The sequence below is a fragment of the Bombus pascuorum genome, chromosome 6 (genome assembly GCF_905332965.1).
Source record: "Bombus pascuorum chromosome 6, iyBomPasc1.1, whole genome shotgun sequence".
In the NCBI taxonomy this organism is placed as follows: Eukaryota; Metazoa; Arthropoda; class Insecta; order Hymenoptera; family Apidae; genus Bombus; species Bombus pascuorum.
Window position 1 is genome coordinate 11,533,626 of NC_083493.1, and position 11,049 is coordinate 11,544,674.

General features: G+C 31.8%; 2 protein-coding genes across 10 annotated transcripts; one reads left to right on the forward strand and one right to left on the reverse strand.

Annotated features, from left to right (window-relative positions):
- Positions 1–2,594: 2,594 nt before the first annotated feature.
- On the forward strand, positions 2,595–4,310 carry LOC132908317 (uncharacterized). 2 transcript variants are annotated; one of them, XR_009658350.1, is made up of 3 exons: positions 3,093–3,227; positions 3,644–3,758; positions 3,845–3,984. XR_009658350.1 is itself a non-coding variant. In XM_060962233.1 (2 exons), the coding sequence occupies exons 1-2, from the start codon at positions 2,825–2,827 to the stop codon at positions 4,174–4,176; spliced, it is 735 nt and encodes a 244-aa protein (XP_060818216.1). In that variant the 5' UTR covers positions 2,595–2,824; the 3' UTR covers positions 4,177–4,310. The 2 variants fall into 2 exon arrangements, 1 of the variants encoding a protein (XP_060818216.1); XM_060962233.1 differs by lacking the exon at positions 3,644–3,758 and having other exon boundaries at positions 2,595–3,227; positions 3,845–4,310.
- Positions 4,194–10,894, reverse strand: LOC132908316 (uncharacterized). 8 transcript variants are annotated; one of them, XM_060962228.1, is made up of 18 exons: positions 10,246–10,894; positions 9,636–9,753; positions 9,422–9,561; positions 9,215–9,313; positions 9,011–9,124; positions 8,704–8,829; positions 8,455–8,634; positions 8,049–8,378; positions 7,741–7,983; positions 7,529–7,661; positions 7,324–7,464; positions 6,815–7,247; positions 5,879–5,995; positions 5,544–5,801; positions 5,280–5,454; positions 5,020–5,202; positions 4,827–4,946; positions 4,194–4,743 (listed from the first exon to the last, which is right to left on the reverse strand). In XM_060962228.1, the coding sequence occupies exons 1-18, from the start codon at positions 10,393–10,395 to the stop codon at positions 4,588–4,590; spliced, it is 3,216 nt and encodes a 1,071-aa protein (XP_060818211.1). In that variant the 5' UTR covers positions 10,396–10,894; the 3' UTR covers positions 4,194–4,587. The 8 variants fall into 8 exon arrangements, with proteins under 8 accessions (XP_060818211.1, XP_060818210.1, XP_060818208.1 ...); XM_060962227.1 differs by having other exon boundaries at positions 8,455–8,829; positions 10,246–10,398; positions 10,540–10,892; XM_060962225.1 differs by having other exon boundaries at positions 8,455–8,829; positions 10,246–10,422; positions 10,540–10,892.
- Between the last annotated feature and the right edge of the window lie 155 nt (positions 10,895–11,049).

Consider the following 11,049-nt stretch of genomic DNA (forward strand, 5'->3'; position numbering starts at 1 on the left):
CCTGCGCTGATAATTTCTTAATTAATTTGTCAACAACTTCGACAGAACAGATTCGGATTATGAAAACAATATTTTTCCTTCCTTCTATAAACACAGAATAATTCCCCTTGTAAAACTGATCACCGACGTTCGTTCCTCTCGGTCGTTCTCGTTATAAGTGACATTTCTGTGAATTATACGATTGCTTTCGCGAGCATATGCCAGCATTTTCACATATTCACACGTATAAACCACGAGAAAGTGACAGGCACTGAGGTTTCATCTATTGGCAAGCTGGTCGTACCAGGACCTACTACCATCCGCCTTATTTACTCAGGCCTGCGGTTCTTCTTTCAATTCTGGCATCAAACGGGATATAATCCGGCGATATATGAGTCTCATTTGTAACTTGTAATCTCGTACGGAGACCTCTATACGTTTATAGGCACATAATTTAGAATTAGGCCTGTTTCGTCCGAATGTTTCGTAGCTTGTAGAATTATGGATATAGAGATGTTAGAGAATGATTCTCCGTGACTATAATTTCCTTGTTTAAAAATCTGTAACATATCAGCAATTTGAGTCGCTCGTGGTTTTGGTAGTATTACGACAAATCACGGGGAAAATATGCTACGTACATTTTTGTTAGTTTTCTAACTTTCACGTCATTTGATGATCATATAATACATATAAAAAGTATTTTAATATGAAATAATCGAAGATAGAAACAACCTGATAGATTGGAAGATATAAGCTTTTTTGAAAATCCACAATGTTTTGTACGAAATGAATAGTATTAATAGTTTAGTTGTTATGTTAATGCAACTTGATTAGTGTCAGATTTTATCACTAATGTTATTGATATTTTTTAACTTTTCAAGACAAAAGTCCATATTTAATCGCAAAATAAAAATATAGTTTGATATGGAATTGATTAACAGTATATTTAACGTTAAAATTGCTCCTCCATAAAAGACAAGAAATATGATTTATCATGATTTTCATCTGCGGCCTTCGATTGTAAATGGATGTGAAATATATTTGGAAAATATTTCGTCCAATAGATGGATAGATTTTTAATAAATCATGTCAGAAAATATTTGATTAGTCGTGTTAGAAATCTTTGTTTCACTGAATTTTTGATTTTATCAATAATAATATCATGTATAAAGATTCTTTTCACTTGGAGCTACGCAATTTTCAAGTAGGTATAAGCCACCTTAACACGTGACATACTGTGAAGGGTTCCACAATGTACCCCTCGAATCAATTATCATTTCATTCGGACGAAATTACCGATAATTCTAATGCCTAACGGATTAGAGATCGATTTTCCAAAAAAGCGCAAAAATTTTCATGAATTGACGTAAGCGGCTTAGCGGCGTGTGTCTACGACAGCTGTCCTGCCGATCTATCGAAAATCCATCACTCTATATGTATTGTTCATAGCATCAACATTAATCCCATAAATACCGAAATTATCCGCGAGGGGCCCTTTCAAAGGCAAAAAGGACAGCGACGTACAGTCATTTACCCAGGTAAGGATCTCTATAACTAGACTAAAGGGACATTTCGCGAACTCGAAAAATTTAACTATGAACCAGTTGGATTATATTCTATTTCAAACATAAATACATATTCTGCTCTATAGATCGCTTTGAAATTAGTCACAAGAAATAAAATGTCATCGTTCATTTTAGAAATATCAACCTTTTTATAGATGTAACAAGTGATACGGTATTAACATATCGACAGAGTTGCAAGTGACTATTACCACAATTATGATATTTGCAAAAGCAAGAATTTAACAAAAACTTCTTATACTTTTTAACATCAGTTGACTGTGCAATTTGACAGTTAGTTATCCTTTGGTCTTGTCATTAACTGTTGCGAATTTGCTTCGAAGATAAATAGAAAGTTATCATAGTTATTTGTACCAATTTATGGTAACAAGAATTTATAGCGTAACAACGGTCAAGTACCTCGTCGGTAACAAGAAACATTGGTAATACCGTACTTTACCAGTTGTCGAACGCCCTACTATACCGACCACTGATTGAACTTATCATAGATTATCGTCATTGACTAAATACGAAATAGACCCGACCAACGATTCTGGATCTGTCATTACATGAAACCAGAAAACAGATATGCCATATAATGTTGGATCTATCTTGTACTTAGTTAATGCTCTATCCATCTTTCGTCCATCTTTTGTTTCTGTGGATTGCTTTTCTTTCTTTCTAATATTAATATTTATGTATTTAAGAAAAAGTCTCAATTGTGTTTATTTAAATGCCAAAAAGACATCAATATGTCTAAACGGTCCATTCTTTCAGACAGCATACATATTTTCAATCGTTTATTATACAAAGAAGTTGACCAATGGGGTCACGATGACGTCAGGAATCGTAAATTGTATGAAAACGTCGGAATTCTATTTTGATTATTTGAAAATCAAATTTAAAATAAATTTGTTAGTCAGAAACAGCATTAGTCAGATAAAGCTTGAGTCAGATTCTGACACAAGCGATATAAATTTTTCATGCGTGGGTCGATTGTTGAAAATGAGTTGGTGGGGATTTAAAGAAACTAACTAAATCGTGCGAGAAAAGCCGAACGTTGCCGATTCGTTACTCGAGAGAATTCGGCTTCTGACCCGAACCATATTCGTTATTGCTCTTGGAAAGTGTAAACGCTTTATCCGTTTCCGTTAGTTTGTGTTTTCTGTTTTCTTGTCTACCACGTGATTAACCATACATATCTAACAATAAGTGATATATAATAACGTGTTTTCATATCATTCGGTATAATATAGAAAATCAGTGCCTAAAGAAGAATAAATATGGCTGTAACAAGCAATGCTATGTATAACGCAAGAACCGTCGATCCATCGTTCATGTCGTCAAACGTATATTACGGTTGCGTACCGCATTGTAAAAAAGAAAATCAGCATAATGTTATGTCCGAGCATATCGGAATTACAAAACCATCGTTATTCCATTACTATCCCTATGATACGATTATGGAAACTGATGAGGACGGAAGTGATTATTCTATGGCATCGGGCTATTTGAATAACGATTCCGTAATTCTAGAAGCGACAGTACAGAATCGGTTAAGAACTAACGATGAACTACCACTTGAACAACGGATAGCTTACGATGCGGATGTTCTACAACGGAAGAATCGGAAACGACACAACAGCGATCTCAGCCCTACAAGTCAACTGAAAAAGTTTCGGAGAGGTAGGAATAGACTCATAATTTTATCTTTTTCCATTTCTTTTGTGAAGAATAAATAAGAATATTTCAACGCTCTATTTGCTAGCACATTTTACAAGACCGCGATTTCGTCAATTTATATTTGTATATGCTTCAAATAGATCTTGTTAGAGGTCGTTGTTTGTTCCTTCTTTACTTTTAAGCGGGAAATTTTCCAGCGCGGGAAAATATTTATTATGATTCATTCGTTGTATTTACATTGAATAACAAAAAGTTTTAAAAAATTGTGAAATTTATTTAATGTCGCTATGATATACCCGCTAATAATAAATATTAAAATATATGAATATTCAGTTTTCCCTCCTGTGGGGAAAGAGTTGTATATTTACATGTGGCCACAGAGATTTTCATCCGATCCTGGCATTAAATTTATTTTGAAGCTTAATGCATCCTGTCATCTTCTGTACCATGGATAATGGTATGCAATGGAAAGCATGGATGCTAATATTTTTTCATAAACTAATGACACTTAGTAAGTTTGGTCTTTTTTTGATGGTAAGGACACAATTTGCTGAGAAGATAAATGGCATAGGAGATACCCAGTTAAATTAAAGGTTAAGGCCTTGGGTTTCCTTTCAGAGACGGTGGTAAGGACAATGTACATGGTGGTATAGGAAGTACAAAGGACTATGGATCAAGAACTGCATCTTACGAATCAGACGTATTACATGTAAATAATGTTGATAATAATATAGAAGAATCTATGATTACAGAAGAAAACTGCTGCTGGACAGCAGGTAATCACGATATTTTAAATAATTCAAATTATGTACAATTATTCAATAGTGGGCATAAATTAATTGAAAACAATGTTGAATATGAAAAGATTTTATTTGAAACACATGGATGTTCTATATACCAGTTTCATCGATCGCAATTGATTGATAACAATTGTATTGAAACAGAATTTTAAATAGAGTAATTAAACAATAACATTTGTAATGTTTATATTTTTTGTATTTGTTCACAAAGCATACATTCACTATGCTCTTATACATGTCACTACATTGTATCATATAATAAAAAATAAATACTTATTTTCCTAAATTACAACTTTTATTATAATCTACACAATACACATTAAAGATAAAAAATTTGTATGTCACATTTTTCATACTTGTAGTCAAATTATTGACATTGAGAAGTACTTCAATTAATGTGTAAATGAATAAATAGTACTTATAGAAAAATCAAAATTGCACCTAGAATTAAATGATATAATGATTTTAATTGTATCACAATTCAGTTAAAAAAACATATAACTTAAAACATATGTTCAGTTATTGTGTATACAACTAAAGATACTTTTTAATGTAATTCAATATCAAAATATCATTGCATTGCCTTCGTTCCTTTCATCTTCAGCTTTAGCAGCTAAACTTTCCAAATCCCCTTCACCTTCAAACCTTGCTTGCGCAGATTCAGTTTGCCCACTTGCTTCAGCTTGACCTTGTTCGTTCTCTTCTTCATTTTCTGGAGGCTACAGGATTGTATTTCATTTAATTATGTCTCGTTTTATTTTATTTAATTAAATAACCTTTATTAAATATGTGTTAAAAATACCTGTTGATTATCGGAAGATTCGGGTCTGGATTGATCTGCTTCTGCCAGATCTTCATTATAACCTGGTTTAATGGAAGGTATTAAAGGCAAAGTACTTGTAGAATTACCTGAAGATGTCCCCTATAAAATATACAACAAATATAAAACATTTTTTTCAAATGCTTAAAAGTATACTATGCTTCATAATATTTACTGGCATGTCCAAATGATCTATTAAAGGTACATGTGCAGTAGGAGATGAAATTCCTGCTTGAGATGATGAAACTAATTCTGCTATAGAATGTTTTGCTGGTCTTAAACCTAATATTACATCTGCCTCAGAATCTTCATCGCTAGACTGACAACTTTCACTGGCAGTCTGATCAGTTGTTTCATTCTGTACAAAGTTAAACAGATACAGATATATTAAAAAATCATTATTTGATTACAGATACATTTTATAAATGCACAAACCAATGGATTGCTTAAAGATTGTGTATCTTGTAGAGCACGCAACGATCTCCATAAACGAGGCCTCAATCTGTGGTCTTCGCTTATTGCCTTAATTTCTCTTAATATAATAACCAGATAGTCTGGTCGTTTTTTATTCACGGATATCAGTGAACTTAATACTTCTTTCATTTCAAAGCTGTATAACCAATTTAACAAAAATGTTACTTCAGTATAATTTTTTCGTAAAGAAAATAATTGAAAAATGATTCAATAGGATAAATATACCTTAAGTTTTGAAACAGGTTATCATCATTTATTACAGATGGTAATCGAAATGATGAATTTGTTTCTTCCCAAAGATTATCAACTTGTTGTTGAGACATTTCATTTGTTAAAATATTACTACGCATAACGGTATTCTCCCGTTCTTGTTGCTGTAAATTAGATTGTAATTGCAAATTCGAAGAATATTGTGTTTCTACTCCATTTAATGAAGGCAAAGGTATATTATCGGTTCCTTGATCCCGATTGCGTTTGTCTTTCCTTTGGTTAAAATGTATAATATGTTAAAATATATATTACATTTCCAAATATTATAAATAATTTATATGTTTACATACATAAGAGAAGTATTAACACTTGATATAGTATTTCCCGAAGTTGAATTTGCAATAGCTCCAGAGGTAGCATCAGTTACAGTTTTTGCACTTCCTGAGAGTAGGTTTTGTCTGGAATAGCTGAAAATGTAGGAAAGAAACATATATTTATCAATTCACAGATATAATCATATTCAAGCTATTCATACCATGCTTAAGGAAGCAGAATGCGTGATGTAGTTAAGGTGATAAAGAATGATATGTTTTTAAGTATATTGTTTATAAAAATGGAGAAAAAACACAACAAAGATATCACAGAAAGAAAAAAGTTTTGAATATTATTGACTGAGTGTTTATTGTTAGTTAAGGTCAAAATATTTCAAAAATATATATATATTTATATATATATTCTCAAACACATATTACATACCCATAATTTACGTACCAATATACTATCCTCATTTAGATTCTTATTTATTAAACGTTGGTCTATAAAATCAAATCTTTTCAGGTTTTATGTGTGATATGGCTTAAACGAGGGTAGTAATAAGTAAGAAGTACAAGACAAAAAAGTGCAGAGACAGATCGTGATATTTATTATTTTATGTAATGATACATTAGGTTTACACAAAGATAGGAGATGGATGTGCACGATCTCTACTGAATATAAAACACCTAAATTCATTAAAAAAATATTTTCTTTTTTCAATAATATTAGATAGAAAAAGAAACATCAATTATTTCATGTTGAGAAAAGATCTGCAAAATTGAATTCCTTAAGTCATAAAACAAATTATATTTTGAAATTTTATCAAATACACTTTTCTAGTATATGATTATATGATTGAAAATCTTAAATTGTGTCTGATTCTGTTGTATCAATATAAATGATACTTCTACTGCACGAGGATAAATGAGATTCGTGTCAGTTGACATGTGTATATATGTATATACTATTACCTTCTGAAATTGTCCCAGTAGTTGTTTGCTCTATTTCCAGGAGGAACTTGATTATTCAATTGTTGTTGATGTTGATGTTGAGAATTAACAGAAGATGTTGCAACGACATGGGATAATGCAGGAGAAGAATTTGGTAATGACACCAGATTCGGTAAAGATGAACTTGGTGGTAATGCAGAATCTAATGTTTCACCAAGATGATGAATATTACGACTTAAATTAGAATATTCATCATTATTCTCACTATTGTTTCGCTGTTGTAACTGTGTTTGTCTCAAATGAACTTGTAATTGATTAATAGCTACACGCATAGCTTGTAATTCACGCTGCTGAGACCATAACAGTTGACAACATTGTTGTATCGTAGTTCCCATCATTTGAAGTTGTTGAGCTTGAGAACCTAATAATAATTGTCGATAATACTCTGATGAACCTAGAAGATATATTTGAAAGTTACTATATTATATAAATATTAAATAAAAATTTTTTCTATTACACGTATATCTTACCATGTTGTATTTGATTTAACGGAGGCGGTGGATAAGTCCACCAATTTCCACCAAATCCATTTTCAATTGCCGTTGTTTGAGGCCCGATGTCCATTAAATTTTCAGAAGATACACCATCTACGCTTTGATCGTTAGATCCACCTATATATCAAAATGTAATTTTAAAATTAATATAATGTAGATAATATATGTATATGATGATTACCTATCGTTGTTGGAGGAGGCCAAACATTAGCGGGAGTACCCGTATGACTAACATGTGAACTAGAACTTCTGTGACTATTTAAATCACTAGGTCCTCCTATATCGCGGTTAATGCTAGATGTTTGAGATGATTCCTATTGTTCAATAAAATGAAACAATAGAATAAATATCGAATGTTATTTTGTTATATACAAGGAAATATAAAATAAGTACCTTCCGCACAATATCATCAATTTGACGTCTCTTTTCTTGGGCCGTTTGAACTTCGTAGTTACTGTTATTACTTTGCTTTTTTTCGGAACTGATTGACGTTGTAAGCGATGGAGGAGGAGTTGAAGTCGGGAACACAGATGTAGAATTAGAATGCATTGCTGATAATGGTTGCTTTATTCGTTGCAATTCTGCTCTAGTAGATTGTAACAAAGCTGATTGTTCTCGAAGTTCTCGCGTGACTGCCTGTAAATTAAGTTTCATAGAGACACAATATTACACATAGCTTCTAATTGCATTTAAATTTATACTTGAATTTCTTCGAAAGTTGGCCTTTCCCCGGTGTTTCTGATTTTTTCGTGACCCGCTTCATCTGTATCGCTTTGACGTTCAAATGAGGTGTTCGTTCCATTTTCATCTTCGTTTTCATCCATATTAGCTATAGTTTCACTATTTACGTCTACTTCAGGTTCAGGATCAGAGTTGGAATCGAGACATTCACGTACTTTTGTTGCTTCTTCCATTAATGTCTTCAAGTGAGCAAGTTGTACTTTCATAGCTTCTAATTCAGCAGCTTTATCTCCTCCAAAATTCCTTGAAGAACTCCTTCTCGAACGTCTTCCTTGAACTCCTTCAGAACTCTAAAATATTAAGGAGATAATTGTAACTACATAATTTTTGATTACATTAAATTAATATAAGAAACAATGTACTAACACAACTACCCCTATCGGACAGAGATTCTGCAGCTTGTAACTCTGCCACAAGATGGTCCATATTTTTCTTCTTTGTTTGAAGTTGTGCCAGTTTTCCCCTTAATGCAGCTGTTTCATTTTCAAGTTGCTCGACGTTTGCGGGTAATGGTAATGCTAAGCCGATTGAATTTTGATTTTCTTGCTGTAAAAGAGCTTGTTGAGCTTGACGTGCTTCATTTAATCTTTCTCGAACACGTAATTGCATTCCCACCAAACTAGCTTGATGTTCTTGTAGTTGTGCAAGTTTCCTTTGTGATTCTTCCATTTTTTTACGTAGCTGCATTTCTCTATTTATATCACCATTTTCTTCTCCATCCTCTCTACTATTTTCACCATTCTAGGAAAGAAATAGTTGAAAACTGTTATAATTCGTCTGTTACAGACTAAAGCAAAAGCTAGCTATATATAAACCAACACATATGGAATATAATTTATACTTTAAATTAAAAAAGCATGCACAAAAAGTTATGTACACCCTTTAATCAGTTAGTAAATAACAATTCTATAAGTTCAGTAACCTCACAAAATACCCCATGAGTTTGATATTGTTCCAAGAGTTTAGTTAGCTTTCTTTCACTGTCATGAAGATCTTCCACCATTCTACTTAACTTCTCATTTTGAGCTTGTGCACGCTATAGTATAATTATATGTAGAGGAAAGTACTTAACAATGTAATAGATAAGGTAACATCATATTATGACAAATATCTTATGTATACTTACTGGGTCACTGGACTGATTAAGCGATTCCATCAGAGTTGATGTAACTCTGATATAATCTCTAATTTGATTTAAACGTGATTCTACTTGGCTTCTATCAGGCTGCAATATATTAAATAGAAATTGTTAATAGAAGACAATTAGAAAAAGAGTTGTATTTTAGGTGAAAGAAATATAGGAGACTCTAGTATTGTAAAAAATGTATATTACCATTTTATCGACATTAGAAGGTTTTGTTCCTTGAAGCCTTGGAGGAGATTGAGTTTGAGAATCAGTTGGAGGAACCATCTTTTGCAAAGGGAAGAATTCTTCTGCACTGTAATTGTATGGTCGCCGACCACCAAATGATACTAAGATAATAAGATTTTTAAATTATTAATAAATACACTAAAAAGATATAAAAACAAGACCTATTAATATATACCAAATTCGGGTATGTCTTGATAGGATGTAGACTGTACTGAAGAAACTGATCTTGTGTTACTGTTCTTTGTTATTCTTGAATGCTCTTGTTCACCGACTGGTTTCCAATCCAGTTGATGCTACCACATATAATTTATAAAATAAAGAATCAATTAAATACACAAATAATTGTTTAAGTTTTCTAGAAATGATGACTGAAATACTGAAACTCTACTGCCTCAAAGTAGGATTGTATCTGGATATATATTCTTAGAGAGAACTTCCCCACTATTCAGCTATCTATTAATAGATTATCTTTTAAACTACTATATACAGAATGCTGTATAAAGTTTTCATTTGGAAAGTTCAAGTTACACAAAATTTAATACCTTATTTTTACCTATTTATAGTATTAGATATTATTTAACAATATGATATTCTCTGGAATTCTTTAAATGAAAATACGTGGATTAAATTACAGCAAAATTATTTAAACTTATTAAAATTTATTAAAATTTATTAAAATTCAATTCTTCTATTTTCTAGAAAGTATTTTGACAAAAAAAAAAAACATTATACAAAATAAAATATTAAAAATAAAAGATATCATTCATATTTTTTTATTAGTTTACCAAATTGTTAGAGTGCTGTGTATGTCCATGATAAGCAGAACGGATTGCAAATTGATTAGCAGCTGACCGTTCTCTATTTCTATCATTTCTCCTATTGCTTTTCGGTAGTGTGCCTGTGTTGCGTGGACCATCGTTAACACCGGGCGACATGTTCTTTGCACAAAATATTCTTACAATCTTGAAAAAGTACCTTTCTGTTTGTTGTTTTCTCACAGTTAACCTTGTTGCACAACTTTTATCGCGATGCGATTTTAAAAGAACGTGATTTTATGTGAATTGAAAGATGTCATTTACCTGCAAGTATTATAGAGCCGATTGTGCGAAAAGATGCATTTCAAATAACTAATACACGACTAACTCAGAAATCGTCTTGATAAATTTCATGAGCAAGGCGGAAGTATAAAAGTATGAATCGATATTCGCGAAGCTTTTGCGTCAAAATACTTGGCAGACTAATAAAAAGAATTAGGTACTATAAATAGGGTAGGCCATTGACGTATTTACTACGATGATTATAAGAATATATCGATTGCAATTTCAAAATCACTCTTGGTTATTACTTCGTGGCAGCGGCCATTTTTAAATACTTCTTTGACATGTTTGGTTAAACAAGAACTGCATTTACAAACTCGGGCTTTCAATCTTATTATTTTAAAAATTGTTTATTTAAAAATAATTGTTTATCTTAGTCTGATTATAGTACGGTAAATATAAACTGTCTTAAAAATCTCTCTTAATTGTTATACTATATTTTAGAACGGGTACCAATACATACTTACAATTAATATGTAGTAAAAACAAAAA

What these genes read in the sequence shown, in the direction of transcription:
- LOC132908317 (XM_060962233.1), top strand. Translation starts at nt 2,825, where the DNA reads ATGGCTGTAACAAGCAATGCTATGTATAACGCAAGAACCGTCGATCCA. An exon ending in ACTGAAAAAGTTTCGGAGAG is followed by an intron (nt 3,228 to 3,844) that starts GTAGGAATAGAC and finishes TTCCTTTCAGAG; the next exon opens with ACGGTGGTAAGGACAATGTA.
- LOC132908316 (XM_060962227.1), bottom strand. Translation starts at nt 10,395, where the DNA reads ATGTCGCCCGGTGTTAACGATGGTCCACGCAACACAGGCACACTACCG. An exon ending in CACAGCACTCTAACAATTTG is followed by an intron (nt 9,754 to 10,245) that starts GTAAACTAATAA and finishes TATATGTGGTAG; the next exon opens with CATCAACTGGATTGGAAACC. An exon ending in AATCTTTAAGCAATCCATTG is followed by an intron (nt 5,203 to 5,279) that starts GTTTGTGCATTT and finishes AACTTTGTACAG; the next exon opens with AATGAAACAACTGATCAGAC.